At 38.3% G+C, this 16,445-nt stretch overlaps 1 protein-coding gene across 4 annotated transcripts in view; it reads right to left on the bottom strand.

The window, feature by feature from the left end:
• Positions 1-16,028, bottom strand: part of LOC136678213 (electrogenic sodium bicarbonate cotransporter 1-like) — a 48,945-nt gene extending 32,917 nt beyond the window's left edge. Inside the window, exons 1-4 of one of the 4 annotated variants that reach the window (XM_066656173.1) lie at positions 15,847-16,028; positions 14,688-14,844; positions 9,478-9,551; positions 4,965-5,138 (exon numbers count right to left, since the gene is read on the bottom strand). In XM_066656173.1, coding sequence (XP_066512270.1) covers positions 4,965-5,138; positions 9,478-9,551; positions 14,688-14,707 — 268 coding nt within the window. In that variant the 5' untranslated portion in view covers positions 14,708-14,844; positions 15,847-16,028. The remainder of the gene's footprint in view (positions 1-4,964; positions 5,139-9,477; positions 9,552-14,687; positions 14,845-15,846) is intronic. The other 3 variants (XM_066656172.1, XM_066656175.1, XM_066656178.1) reach the window with 3 other exon arrangements.
• Between the last annotated feature and the right edge of the window lie 417 nt (positions 16,029-16,445).

Raw genomic sequence — 16,445 nt, 5'->3', positions numbered from 1 at the left:
ATACACCAAAACAAACATGTATAATCAGGCAACACATCCAGTGAGGTAAATGTATTAATGCTGTTAATATCCAAATTGAAATTATTTAATAGAATTCAATCCTGATATTCTCTGCCTATAACTAAAAACCACTGTGATTTCTGTAATCTGGTTTGATAAATGTCCCCTTTCTGAACCAATCAGTCCAAAGAAAATTGTAATATTATCGAATATTTAAGACATTTTTTCCTGAACACTTTTCTTTTTAGCTAGTCATTCCACATGCAGGGGCAAGCCTTAGGGTGAGGAAGAAGGTTAGATTAACTAATTATAACCTGCAGTGGGGGGAGAGACTAGCTGCCTTAGAGAGGATTACTGTGGGCTGGTTCACTTGCCTTATGGCTAAAGAGATGGTCTATGGGACATCCTGTTCAATTCAGGGGCTGACTGGGTCCCATTGGCACACTTTACATATTGTGGAAGGACAATGATACAATAGATACAACAGCTAACATGCCTACACAGGAGGGATATTTTTACTCAGGTTTCAATTGCTTACTGTGGAAGCATTTTGTGTAGAGTGTCTTGTATAATTAATTTCTAGTAAAATATGTAGTATAATAATATTTATTTTAAGAGTTCAACAGGCTTACATTTAAATACAACAGGTTAATGTTTATTCAGACATACCCCCAGACAGTCTAATCTAAACTGAACTTTTGTACTGTGAGATATTAGTTAATAGTTAATTTTAATACCACCAATATTCATAGGTGTTCAGTTCGCAGCTTTTTATAGTTCATTCACCTATCTTTATAAAGGAAACACTGATATGGGGACTTTTCCACCAAGGCCAATATCCAATATTTTCTGTGCACATATCTGTCAACAAGCAAATGTTATGCTGAGAAAAATAACATTGTTCTGAAAATATAAAATGCAATAAAATGCATTAGTTGTAAGCATTCTAGCAAAGAGGTCAAAAAGTGTGATTCTGTGTGATGATTATGAATAATGTTTCATAAAATATCAGTTTTAAATACAGCCACTGGCTCAAAGATGATTATTTCTGTATTGAACATTTATCTGATCACACCAATGTGATTCCATTATCATTCCTAATCTTTATCCACTTGTCTAATAGATCTGTTCTTCATTTCTTTCACTCTTTGACATCTGGGGAATGGACATCTGTTTGCAAAACATTAAGCTTTATTAACAAAACCTACACTATTGTGCAAAAGCTTTAGGCACTTGGGATTACTATTATTATTGTAGCATAAAAATACAATTAAAACATAAATACAATAAAAGTAAATTAATTTCTTTTCTTAATAATAGTAGATGTGTTCTGAGCTAGTGAGAAAAACAGTTTGTTTCCAGATGTTTTCATTTATCATATGGATTTGATGAATCAACAGTACATTTCATTTAACATATTAAAGTATTTATTAACTGGTAAAACTAGGCATTAAATGATAACCTCAAATAATACTTGACTACCAGTAAGAGAGATTACTTACTGTACAGTAGTACTTACAGTAATCATTTTATTTCTTTTTATTCTACTATTAAGGGACTTTTTGTTTGTTTGCTCTTCTGTGCAAATAAACACTTACTGCTCAGATAAACTTTTCATTTCATTTTTCATGTGCCTGAAAGTTTTGCACAGTTTTGTATGTTTTATTTTGGCTGTGGAGAAAAATCTAAATGCCAAATGATCTCAGAATACTGGCACATATTAAAATGGCTTCCACATATATTCCATATAAAGTGGTTTTACTTAACTTTTTCCTAGTGTACTTTCTAAGAAGTGTCATTTATTTTGCTATTTTGTATTTACATTACATACAATGAAACTGAAACACCTGTCATTGTAGTGTGGGAGGTTTCATGGCTAAATTGGAGCAGCCTGGTGGCCAATCTTCATTAACTGCACATTGCACCAGTAAGACCATGTGGATCCAATGGTTCAAACATTGTGTCCTGAAGGCGGTGCCGTGTATCAGGACGACAATGCACCAATACACACAGCAAGACTGGTGAAAGATTGGTTTGATGAACATGAAAGTGAAGTTGAACATCTCCCATGGCCTGCACAGTCACCAGATCTAAATATTATTGAGCCACTTTGGGGTGTTTTGGAGGAGCGAGTCAGGAAACGTTTTCCTCCACCAGCATCACGTAGTGACCTGGCCACTATCCTGCAAGAAGAATGGCTTCAAATCCCTCTGACCACTGTGCAGGACTTGTATATGTCATTCCCAAGACGAACTGACGCTGTATGGGCCACAAAAGGAGGCCCTACACCATACTAATAAATTATTGTGGTCTAAAACCAGGTGTTTCAGTTTCAATGTCCAACCCATTCATCCATCCATTATCTGTAACCGCTTATCCAATTTAGGGTCGCGGGGGGTCCAGAGCCTACCTGGAATCATCGGGCGCAAGGCGGGAATACACCCTGGAGGGGAGGCCAGTCCTTCACAGGGCAACACAGACACACACACATTCACTCACACCTACAGACACTTTTGTCCAACCCTTGTATTTTTATTATAAATAGGTTTCAGGTTTTTGTTTTTTTTGTTTTTTTTTTTGTTATTGTGAAAACACATTTTTCAATTTTTATGCACTGACCATATATGGCAACTTTGGAACATGGACTATTGTCAAATTATTAGCAGCCTATACATATAAATATGACATATTATTTGTTTTTGTGAGCTTTAGAGTTAAACTGATGTGAGTGCTGCCCATAAGACAGAACAGACAGTATCCACCACATCAATCTGGGGATTTCAAAACACATGCTTTTGTCATTTAATTTCTCTTTTAGCTTATTTGTATTTATGCTGAGTCTCACAGCACTGCTATACTGAAAATCAGAAGCAAAGATCAGAAAGGGAGGAAGTATTGCAACCATATTTTATACATATATATTGTACTATAATGCTGTAGTCATGTTTAAATTGCTTGTGTACAGTTGTCACAGTATGTTTTAGATGGAAACAATGTATGCATGTGTCAGTATATTGCCTTGAACATTTTACAATAACAATCAGTCTTCTGGCATTGAGTTACATGAGCCTAACGGTTTAAACCATTAAGGCACCTTTTGGTATTCCTTTAGTAAACATGAAAATGTTAATGAAATTAAGTTCTGACATGAATAATCAGCAGGTGTCCTAACTGAGGCTTTTGTAAGAGAATGTGTAAATCTTGGCCCAGACCAACAACAAAAGCTTCTTCCAACATCATGAACAGCCTCCCACAAAACCTGTCCAAGTTCCAGGATGTAAATGAATCCTTCAAGGCACCCGTACAGAGGCAAAAAGGCAAGCTTTTGTTGGAGGGAGGGGAGAAGAAGTAAGACAAGAGATTTTCTTCATGTCTTCAGAAGCCACCAACAGGGTACAGAAACATGTCTGAACAACAGCAAATGTGTAGTTTAGAATGATTAATAATAATAAATAAATAATAAATTTTTATTAGCAGAACAGTTAGCAGGAATGCTGCTAGTTTTAAACACTAAAGCCATTTAACTTTAGCTATATTGAACTACAGTTGTTTTCACTATCAAGGTCTTGATGGAAAGATTTGTTTAAATTGATCCTACATATTACTACTTACCAACAAATTGTTACTTAACTGATGTAGATTCATGTAGAGCTGTTAGCCTGCTTTGGATGAGTGTGGAGTATCTTCAGCAAGAACATTACATAGAAATAGCAAATAAAATAAATATGACACTCTCAAATCAGAGATTATTGGCTACTGTGATTTTAGGAAACAAAATCAACTGAAAACTGCTTCTTAAAAATTCCATTTTAAGCAGATTTACTACTTCATTTGTGGTAGCTTATAATAGAGAATGACTGATAATGGCAAACAAGCATCCGGATCAAAGATAACAATCAGGAAGCAATCCATCTAAAGACAAAAGGTCAATGTCCCCTCTGTACACAAGCTGTAGCCCACAGAGGGTCAGTGGCAAACAGCCAGCACATTGTTATCCTTAAGCTTGTGGTAATCTTCTACCTCACAATATCAATTCTCTACAGAAAATCACTAACATGTAAAAAAAAATAATGAATAGATGCGGGTAGAGTGAACATACAAAGGTTTTTCTTGGTTTAAAAATTGTGAATCTCTCTTTTGACAAGCCCTGCTGTAGATCAATGTGACTTCCATATAACGTATACAACGTATTTAGTATATAAAGTTATATAGCTGTATGCCCACCGTGATTCCATTCTAAGTCATATTTTGATTAAATGGGGACATTGTGAGAGTAAATGCTTAGCAGAACAGTGAAGATAAGGTAAGCTATGAGCCTCCTGCAGAGTGTAACTCTACATCCCGCCTGTGGGAAGTTTCCATTAACAGCTGTGCACAGTGAGGGGAAAGTGAAAGGGTGCCTACAATATCCTACAGTGTTATCACAAAGCTGCATCCAATCTTGGTCTTATGTAGGCGAATGGGCTGGTCGCATGACTTTCAAATACATGACTGACACTTCCTTTGTCTCCCTCTTCCTCCTTCGTGTTCGTTTTCTTCCTTTCTCGCTCCCTATCCCATTCTATCCCTTGCCCCTACAGACATCATTAGGGACCATTTAAAGGCTCAGTGTCCAAATCGGAAGAAACGCCTTCTAAGTGATCCCCCTCAGGTCAAATCTCCCTGGCCATTAGATATCTCAGCTGCACATACACACATCCTTCTCTCCATGACTCACATCAGGCAATCATGGCCTATTTAGAGTGACTATTACTTACACAGAGGGGCCTTCGCTCTGGCCTGTCCAAACATACTCATACACTGCCTGGGCAGCTCTAGATATTGGTTCTGACGAAGTTGAGTTAGCAGTAGCTTTGGCCTGAGGCTGTATGTGTGTGTGTGAGTGTGTGTGCCTTTAAAAGACTGCCTTTCTGAAGGAGAACCAGGCACTAATGTGAGCTGAAGGCTCTTTGGCAGGCACTTACTGAGAGGTTTGAGGATGCTGTTGCTGGCCTCCTCAGTGTTTTCGGCGTCCGACCTGTCCAAGGCATTCTCCATCACTTTCTCTTTTCTTTCCCTGTGACTGGTGCGCCGGCGGTGACGCCTCCGTCGCCGGTAGCTCTTGGGCACATGCACACCGATGTAGATGGTGTGGTGGCCTGGAAGCAAAAAGAGACAATGATCTTGAAACAAGTCAGACATGATCACAAATAAGTGCAGTGAAGTTTAAAGATTCATTTTAATTATAACTTGCATCAGCAAAATGTAGTACTTTTATAAGTTTGTGCAGTGTCTGTCAAATGGTCTCAGGAGAAACGGGGGATTGCTCTTTTATATCAGTAGACAGTTCTATGGCATTATAGTATTTTTTAACTGAATTTGAATTGAACTTCATTAATGTTTATCGTATGCTTTTATTTTATTACAACAGAACTTCAGCTCACATGTTAACACTGTGTTTGCTCCCTCACGCATTTCAACCAAGCAAAAGGGTATTGCTTTTTTCAGTCAGGTTCAGCTGTCTAAAACAGCTTGGGCACTCTGAACATTCAAATCTACAGGAAGCTACCTCCATGGCAAGTCTGAGAAAGGAAATGTTCTACAAGACATTGAGCTTAGAGCTCTGTGTCAATTGTTTCCTCACGGTCCACTGGGAGAGACCTATGGTGTTCTTACCAAAGTAAGGATGTAAATAAATGCCAACCACTTCCTTAATGTAGTCTATACAGGAAATAGCCTAATTTCCCATTTAAGAGGACAGCCCAAAAATAATTGTCAGGTCCTCAAAAGAAGAATTTGCACTAGACATTTGAACCATATATTTTGTCTGAAAAGAATCAGTAGAAAATATGAACTTTCAATGCTGAGTCACACCGCATTTTCTCAAATATTGGGGCCACCTGTTCTGTAACCTTTCAAAACACATTATGACATGCTCAGTACCGTGTTTTAGCATTTGTATCAAAACAAGACAATGTAATAATTACCTGGCCTGAGTACAAACTAATCTCAGGAAAGCTAAACCAGACAGACTTAGCAAAAAAATTCTGCCTTCTGTGTTTTCTGGCTTTTAAATTATACACAACTTAGTCTACTCACATAATTAGCTACAAGCCATCAGGACTGACAGAACATATTTGCCACCACCAGGAAAAAGTATCAGTCTCAACAGATGTTATATATTAATATCCTATACTATATATCCTATCCTATATTAATAACCTTAACATCTCAGCAAATATTTCACTGTTCCAAATAATATGCTAATGATACATGCTTTACACATGGCTTAGTGGTTAGCGCTGGGATCTTGGGTTCAAGTCCCATCTGGGTGGAGTTTCCATGTTCTCCGTGTCTGCGTGGGTTTCCTCCGGGGGCTCCGGTTTCCTCCCACAGTCCAAAAAACATGGAGGGTAGATGAATTGGCTTCTGTCTAATAACTGTTCTGCTGTGTGAGTGAATGTGTGTGCGCCCAGAAAATCCTAGTGAAATCCTAGTGCCCGATGCAGTCCTCCAGGTGGACGGTCGTTCCTGGTCGAGAGTACGCTATGCACGTTTGGCTGCTGCTTCTCAGTGTGTGGATTGAGTGTTCTGAGCAGTGTGGATTGTAAAGCGTCCTTGGGTATCTAGAAAGGCGCTATATAAGTGTAACGATAGATAGATAGATAGATGAGGATCTGGAATGTGAATTGTTAATAAAGGTTTTCCCCTTTGTAATGGTAATAGCCACTACACTTCTGGGAAGGCTTTATACTAGATGTTGAAGTATTTCTGTGATGACTTTAAAGTGTTCACCCATGAGAGCATTAGTGAGGCATGTGGGATGTTTCTAGTTCTAACCCACTCCGATTCATCCCAATTAGATGGAGCACCTTCACCCTAAAAATATGCAGTTCCACTGCTCCACAGCCCAATTCTTGGTCACTTTATACACCTCTAACAAACACTTGGCAATGAATATGGTGATTTTAGGCTCATGTTTGGCTGCTCCAGAGCAACCCATTTCATTTTGTACTTTTGTACAGAGATTTTACAAGCTGTGTGTTCACAACTAAATGATGCACTGTAACTGAGTTCACTGTAACATTATCATTTGATGTCCAAATGTATGCAACAACAACGTCAATGCAAAAGTAATTTTACAGCACTCAATACTGCTGTTCGCCCTCTCCAAAGCTTTAGCAACACTCCTGTTAAGACTTCATTCTTCTTTCTCATCAACACTCAGCCCACAGAACCAGTCCACTCTCTAAACTAAAGCCAAAATAAAATGTTTAAAGGCTATTCCAATGCAAATTAAGAAGGTTCTACAAAGACTATCAAAGCTGTGATTTCTCAAACGCTATTCAATTTCTCAACATTTCAGATATCTTTATCACAAAAATCCAGAGAGAGAATTACTGCCAATTAATTTAGTGAACATTTCAGCCCCAAGCAGAGTCACAATAAAAATAATTTAAACATTTAAGTATATAAAAGGAATTTGTTCACGTTATAATTATTTTGCATATTCCACAATAAATAACCTACAGATGTTCAAACTGCTGTAAAACAAATTCAGTGAAACAAACCTGTATCAAACATAGATTTGCTATTTGCTTCAAAGTTAAATATGAAGATTCAAGGTAATCTGTCATCAATGTGAGAAAGAAAGAAAGAAAGAAAGAAAGAAAGAAAGAAAGAAAGAAAGAAAGAAAGAAAGAAAGAAAAAAGAAAAGGGAGGGGGAATAAATAACACTGATGGCAAGAGCGTTAAGTGAGGAAAAGGGAGTACATGTTAAGAAAAAGTAACAGAAGGAAAAGGAGAGGTGAGGAGGGTGGAACTGCTTGCCCAGCTTTGTAGCAGGCTTCCTGTCCATTTTGGAAGAACCCGTTTCTAAAAGGCCATAGAAAACAGCCTGAATTAGAGTGGCACACTGTTTATCACTGGATAAAGTTCCCTACGTCTGGCTGAGCCTTGTGGCTGCCACAGCTCAGTACTTCCAGTTTCCCCAGTAACAGAGCAGCTGGGACAGTGCGTTCCACAGCAGAGAGTTGGGCAACACAGATACATTCATGCCCAGCATGCTAACACAACCATGAAGTTTAAAAAACAACCACATGCTGGCTCATTGTTTATAAACAGTACATGTTAATTCACTTTGAACAATAGGCTATAATACTTAATTGTATACAAAAATATCTTTCCAAACAAACATTCAAACGAAGCCATAGTTATTTTATCTTTGTCAGAACAAAGCCTCTGAATAGTAATCTAACAGAAAGGAAAAATTTTGCTACATCGAATACAATTTGATGGAACCAATGCAAATTTCTAAGACATTTTTGTGCACTTCTATTGGTTCAATGTAAAAGGCAACTTGCTTAAAAATAAGGTAAACCCCCCACTGTGCTAACCTGAACTTATCTGAGACTTCTTTGGCATTGACAAAGACATGACTAAGTAGGTAAGTGGAATAGGAAGTGTCCACCATAAGGGATTTAGTCATACAACCTGGGAACACTCAGCTTCACTCTGGCTAGAGGAAGTGGAGGGATTGTGTGAGAGTTCAGTCAGAGGTGAAAGGAAATATCACAGTCTTTAAAAAGTACACTGATTAGAATAAACTGGTACCTGAGATACATCTAACATGATTTTAATTTTACTCTCACTCTAATGACCTTCGTAGTGCTATAATCTACTTTCAACATTCAAAGCGATAAATGTCAAGACCACCTAGTGTGTACTGGCGCCTTTACTTAATCCCTAATCAGGATGTGTTTTAAGGACTAAAAGGGACCTTCCTGATGGAAACTAATTAATACTAAATGATACTGACATAACATATATATATATATATATATATATATATATATATATATATATATATATATATATATATATATATATATATATATATATATATATATATATATATATATATATATATATATATATAAGAATACGAATTAAGGTCAAAATAAATTAAAACAAGCAAATAAAAGCAAGATTTCACTGCTACCTTTTAGGTTTTGGCTGATCTGATTGTAATGTAAAATGTCTAACACCTTGCTGTGGCAACTTAACCCTAAAAACAAAATACTAGGTTTCACATGGCTTTAAAATTGATTGGGAGCACTATTTATTATCAGCCTTAAAAGAAGGTTAAGCAATGGCCTCCAAAATCTAAAAAAATCTCTGAAACAATCACAATACATAAAACACCTACACACACTTGATAATTGTCCAAGTTTGTTGGCCAAGTAGACCAGGAGGTGATTAGCTAAGTAAACACAATGTCACGTGATCCTGCACTACATCTTCATTACACCACTTCAACTAAAAATGGGCCAATTATAAAATAACTGAATATCCACAGAAAAAAATCTCTTCTGTACTGAATTGACATTTGTCTGCCACATAAAGGAAACCACCAGGTGTGCTACGACATGCCAATGAAGCTTGGACAACAACAAAAAAATTCACAATGCTGAAACAATTTTTAAGAGAATCCTTACCCTCAACTTCCTCATCATCGCAGACGTGCTTAAGGAAAGATGCCCCTCTGTCTAACACCGCCTCATCCTCCATCCTGTAATAGTAAAAGAGGAAAAAAGACTGCTCACATTTTTCTTCTAGAGACAGTGTTGAGCCGTAGCACCTCGGCTGGTTCACCTGCAGTATGTTACTGCTAGAGCTAAGGCTAGCCATGGTCCCAGGTTAGCAGAAATCGCTAACAAGGGGGGCAATTCTGGTTCTGGATCCAGCCCTAAGGTGGTAGACAGACAGCAGGGGTAATGATACACGTTCCTGCCCTTGCTGGGGACACAAAGAGCTATCAGGTAGACACTGGAACGATAATCCTTGTTGTGGAGGGAGGGAAGGGAGGGGTGCAAGCTGAGTGTCTCTGCTAGATGTTAATTGGCTTTGAAGGGTCAAGAGGTGATAGTTGGACAGCCATGTACAGATCCCAGATCAGCTGAAGAGAGTAACAGTGACCAGCGCAACACTTTCCACATGGCCAGAATACATATGAATAAACACAGTTCACACCCACCCATTGTATATGAGAAACCTCGTCTGTCTGGCCTCAGTAACGCCACACAGACCTCCCCACCCAAACACACACACACACACACACACACACACACAGACACACACACACACACACACACACACACACGTGCACACACTATATACCATGCTAACAGGCAGGTGGGGCATCACGTGGCTAGCATACAATCATCTGACCTTTGAGGATTAGGTGAGCATCTCTAGGGGGTATAATGTAGGAGCTCATAACATGACTACAATAAATTCATTTCCTGTTTGAGGGTTTCTTATAATGAGCTGAGCACAGAAGACATTTAATCATTTAATTCTCTCAAAATAAGTTTTTCCATTAATGTGAAGGAGGTTTAAAAGAAAATATCTACATGACGTTTAAGATTTTTAAACCAGTAATGCTTATTCTCCTCTGCAAAATATGTATATAGCACTATGCACCAAGAAATCCATAATCTTAACTTTTCAAAGTATTATTCAGACAGTATTATTTTTAGGGTATAGTGCATGATATTAGGGTTAGTATTATCACACAGTTCCAGAAACCTGGAGGATGTGGGTTCAAGTCCTGTTCCAGGTGACTCCTCTGTGAGGAGTGTGGTGTGTTCTCCCTGTGTCTGCGTGGTTTTCCTCCGGGTGACTGTCTGTGAGGAGTTGGTGTGTTCTCCCTGTGTCCGTGTGGGTTTCCTCCAGGTGACTGTCTGTGAGGAGTTGGTTTGCTCTCCCTGCGTCTGCGTGGGTTTCCTCCGGGTGACTGTCTGTGAGGAGTTGGTTTGCTCTCCCTGTGTCCGTGTGGGTTTCCTCCGGGTGACTGTCTGTGAGGAGTTGGTTTGCTCTCCCTGTGTCTGCGTGGGTTTCCTCTGGGTGACTGTGAGGAGTTTGGTGTGTTTTTCTCTATTTCATGTAATCTGTATGTAAATGTACTAACTGGGTGCAAAGTAGTTGAGTAAAAGGTGGGGGTGAAGCCTTTCCCCTTCAATAGAAAAATGCCAATGGTTATTGTTTCCTCGTAAAGTGTGAATCACAGCCTATGAGTTCCCCACCCCCTCTCTCTCACTTTCTCTCTGTCTTTTGGGTCTTAGCTTTCACAGGTGTAAGAGAGGTGTGAGAGGCATTAATGCAAAACACCACAGTACTAAAATACAATAAAGAGATAAAGTTGAGCTTGCAGAGATACGCTTACCACACTTTTAAATGTGTCTTGTGAAATAGGATTGTTACATGTGTGCATGGGTGTGTTTTTTTGTCGGTTTCAGAGATCAGTTAGTTGATACAGATAAAGGGTGTTATATTCATTTGTTTAAATAAGTTAATATTTTACCAGTATGAATAATATAAATTTACAGTAATACTTTCTGCGGTTTCAGTTACTCTTTAAGAGAACACATATTTCCCCATGTACTACTCTTCCATGCAGCACAATGTGTGAATCACAAATTGTGATTTTTTTCACAAACTGATAAAATGCCAAGTACCTCAAACACACCAGAACAAATATGATTTGCACATTACTGGCTTTTTTGTGTACTGTTGGGGCTGAGTTTTTTAAAGTATGAAACACATTCAATACTACCGGTCATCGACAAAGACAACTAGTTTTCATAAACACAACTAAGTATATTAGACACTGTTGAATAAGACATTTTCCTGCAACTAAAATCTTTTTTAAAAAAAACTATACACTCTCTTTTTGTGCATAAAGGTACAATAAAGGGTCATTACCATATAATTCCAAACACCAGTCTTACATGCAATTGCATATTAACTTCTCGTGCACTGTGTACCACCAGCTTTACTGTATTCTATCAACATTGTGATATTTTCCCAGAATAAACTCTGAGTATACAGTTCATATCACCAGTATTTAAAGAACACTGAACAATTACATTGTCTCATTGTGAACAGAGCTTAGTGAAACTTTGTGCAGTGAACTAAATGGAACTACAGACACTTCATACTTAACCTAAGAAAAACTAGTCTGTGTGTGTTCTTTTATTCGTTCACTCATTATCTGTAAACCCTTATCCAGTTCAGGGTCGCGGTGGGTCCAGAGCCTACCTGGAGTCATTGGGTGCAAGGCGGGAATACACCCTGGAGGGGGCGCCAGTCCTTCACAGGGCAACACACACACACACATTCACACCTACGGACACTTTTAAGTCGCCAATCCACCTACCAACGTGTGTTTTTGGACTGTGGGAGAAAACTGGAGCACTTGGAGGAAACCCACGCAGACACAGGGAGAACACACCAAACTCCTCACAGACAGTCTCCCGAAGCGGGAATCAAACCCACAACCTTCAGGTCCCTGGAGCTGTGTGACTGCGACACTACCTGCTGCACCACCCCTGTGTGTGTTCTAAATATGTCAACTACTGTGTATATATTGTGCCATAATTGAAAGTTCAATTTGTTACACAGGAAACAAAATATTTATCTCTCACTGCTTTTTTAAAATGTTTTTTTTCTATATTTGTCTTCCTGAGTCTTTTAGTTTTTCTCTGAGAATTTTGCGAATTGCAAGCAAGGACAAATACGACAGTGAGAGAGAGCAAGAGAGAGAGAGAGAGAGAGAGAGAGACAGAGAGAGAGAGAGATAAAGAGGGATGTTTGTCAGTGGTTTTCCTCTGGCACATGACTTTTGAAACCACAAAGCGTGATTGAGCACTATGCACTCTCACTGCATCCTGAGTCAGCACCACAGTATAGTCAGGTGTAGACAGCTATTAATAACCGACCATTTACTTCTGTTCAGAAGGCTAAACACACAAAATGACTATGTTTTCTGACCTCTTGTGACCTAGGTTACAGGTACCACTTCATAAACGTGTGGTTTTTATGAAGGGCACCTGCACCCATTTAAAAATGCTAAAGGTATGGAGGTGGTACTTAACTAAACTTAAACTAAGTTTAACTAAACTTAAACTAAGTTTCTCCAGATAGAAGAGAAGGACATTAGGGGTTTTAGTGAACAGAGGTCTGCTTTGCCCCTCTTTAGTGCTCTGTCTCCCCAAAACTTTATTGCCACCTATGGAACACATGCCGACACAACAGGCTTTTAGCAAACTGTGGGCAAAGAAATTCTAAACTATTAAGCCCACTGCTTTCCCTAAGCATCTCTATGGCTTTTAATATATGGTATGCACCAGACCAAACATTTACAAGGACATATACGTCCTTAAACATTTCTGAAATGAGCCCAGACTCACATAAACTGCAACAGAAAGCACAAAGCTATGTTCCAGAGCTGACTCCATTAAAAATGGACAAATCAGCTAAGTTAAAAAAAATCATTTCATATGTCAACTATGAACTACCCACTCCCCAAAAACTGCTGGTCACTGCAGGTACTTTTTTGAGAGAGTTTTAGAAAGCTTTTTAAAAGGTAATTCAAGTAAATAATTCAGAGTTGTTCTATATTTGGGAACTCTGAAATCATATCTGTGTTATGTGAACAAGAGTGTTACAGTAGAACAAAACGTCTTTGAAATTAAAAAGAGCCAGTGGTAAAACAATTAAATTAAATGCTCTTCTTTTCTTTTTTTTAATCTATTTTTTTAGTTTAGACTTTTGAAGCTTTAGTCTATTCAAAATAGTCTGTAAACTAAACTCTACATTCTCCATTCTGTTTTAAAATAAAACAATACTAGTAAAGGGCAAGTCAAGTCCAAAGGGGTAATGCTACATGGTGTAACCAGCAGGAGAATTAAAACAGAACATGTGCACGGCTGTTTGATATGGTTCTTATTACTGCCTGGTCTGTAACAGAAACAGTGTCGCAAAAAAAATGTATTCAGTATCAGCAGATGCCTATATCACACAGATGTTTATATTTGGCTGATACTTCGACCCTCTAAAGTGCCCTCTATAAGTACAGTTTATATTTCTGTGTAATGCTGATTCAGGTGGCTTTAGACCCCATTTCATTTTTTTATCTCCATGTTTATGCGTCAGTATCAACAGATATAGTACAGTACATCTGTAATTCTTCATTTTATATCAAGTGTGCTGCTGAAGGATTCTAATACATGTGGCTGTAGTGAACTGAAACCCGACACCTGATAAATATCAGATATTGGCCCTGGAGCACAATTCTCATAAATGCGCAACAAGACTACATCAGAAAGGACTGTTTTAACTGTTTAATATTATTATTATTAATAATACTTAAAGATTAAAACAACATTAAACAACTCAAGCCCCCTCCAGGGTGTATTCCCGCCTTGCGCCCAATGATTCCAGGTAGGCTCTGGACCCACCGCGACCCTGAACTGGAGAAGCACTCACAGATAATGATGATGATGAAATGATGATAAACAACTCAATAAATCCAAATCGTTTTAATGTTGTTTCTTATTGTAGATTTGCAGGAAAAATCAAATACACCACTCTCCACTCAGACAAAAGATTAATTAATTAATTTATTTCTACATTATTATCCCTGTCAACTCCATCAGATAGAACAGGTCACTATTACCTTATCATTTCTGCGTTATTTAAGCAATGCTTGTTAATGTTTTATAAAGTTATAGTGATATATTAATCATTAACAATGTTTTGTGTTAAACTGTTGATAATCTTGTTATGAATTGTTTTTATTATGCGTCGCAAATCAGTGAAAACAACTTTCTCCACTCAAAATGCAAAATCCTCAGTCACTTACTTATTCTTTGCGCTGCTCATTTCTGAGGCGGACGTCTTCTTCTCTTTTATCGTCTTCTCCTTCTTCTTTTAAAGCAAGTGTCAGGACACAAGCCCTAAAAAACAAACGGTTGAAACTTATTGTCCAACGTTTTTGTCTCCTCCACACATCTTCAGTTCTGAATAAAAAGAAATAGAAATTAATCTGTTTCTGTGAGATTGTCACCTGGCTGGTATTGTCAGAAAAACAGGTTACAATGCTGTTCACTGCGAGTACTGCCAGTGTAAACGCACCCTCTGAGGTATAACTGTACTTAAAGTCCAGTTGTGTTCGATAAATGTACAGTAATTTCTCTCTTCATTTTTGGATTTAAACTGTTTTAAACAGATATTAATGGCAGAATTATTTTCCCTGTCTAAAGGTACTGAAGACCTATCCCTGAGGGTATGAAAGGTACAAAAATCTTTCACTGTGGTGGTACCTTTCACTGTCGCTGTGATGTTACCCACAAAGGTACATCTTCAGTGCTGTTAGGATGGGAACATAATTTTGCAATACCCTGTTTTAACTGTAGAATTTTAAGGTGCATTTATTTCATACATATTGAGTCAAGTCCAGACCTTTTATGTAGGTTTTGTATTTATGTATTTTAGGTTTCTACTATGAAAACTTACAAATATTAACCTTTCCCTCAGGAGAGGAGAATGTAAAGCACCTAAGGTTCACTACTGTACTTTAGTTGTACATTTGTACTTTTACACTGTCTACTGTATATTTAGTGAACAATAATGTAGCTATTGTACCTGGTTTTTCTACAGAAACTACAATTATAACAATATGGACAAGAAACTAAGGATGCCTGCTTGGGACATCCCTTCGGAATAAATTAAGGAGTACCGACGACTTAAATTAGATACATAAAATTCCAAGCAGTCGTTCGCACTACTTTATTCTGAAGGGATGTGACCAGTAAGGATGCATTCAAACAGAAACAGTGTTTCCAAGTGCACTTCCAAGTCCGACTTCAAAACACTGAAGCAATGTCAGAGTAAAATAAACCACCCTGAATAATGAAGAAAATCAGCACTGCCAGGACTCTGACCAAAAACCCTCGGCAAATCAAACGTGAGCGGACCTTGAAGGTAAGAGAGAAAGAAACAATAGCTACCGACAAGTATACCTCGTTGTGTGTGTGTGTGTCTTTGGTTGTCCCTCAGGTCGACATGAGAAAGAGTGCTGTAGTCCTGAAGTTTCAGAGTCAGAACGAAAACAGCTCGAAGTCTGAACGGGTCCGCTTCATATTTGTAACAGCCCTCGGTCCGCCAACGTCAGAGGTGGGCGGAAGACCGAGGATTCACCTGAGTAGTGACTTAACGACACGACGGCGAGGAAACAAATAACCGAGCTTCTTAACTGATTTACATAAGGGTGTTCCAGAAAAGCGACTTTTCTTTGCGTTTAACACAGCTTCAAGCGAGAATCTTCTACTTTCTCTGCTCCCTGCTACAGTTAACGGTCACTAAGCCTCAGGTTCAATATCGCCGTTACTATGATATTTAAAAATGGCTCGTCCTGCTGAGCCGATACATTTCTCTGAACTTCAGTGGGTTGACTCATGCATTAAAATACACGGTTCACTGAATGATCAACTAAATGAAACATTCTCTTTGGCATGAACCATAAGCCGAACATTCTCATAACTTTATCTAATAGATTAAAAACGTGTGCAAACACACACTGTGAATTTGGAAGGAGCGTATATTTCAAATGAATCGATTC

This window comes from Hoplias malabaricus, chromosome Y (genome assembly GCF_029633855.1).
Source record: "Hoplias malabaricus isolate fHopMal1 chromosome Y, fHopMal1.hap1, whole genome shotgun sequence".
NCBI classification, from domain to species: domain Eukaryota; kingdom Metazoa; phylum Chordata; class Actinopteri; order Characiformes; family Erythrinidae; genus Hoplias; species Hoplias malabaricus.
The sequence above is the reverse complement of the archived record's forward strand: the minus strand, read 5'-3'. Positions and strand labels throughout refer to the sequence as shown.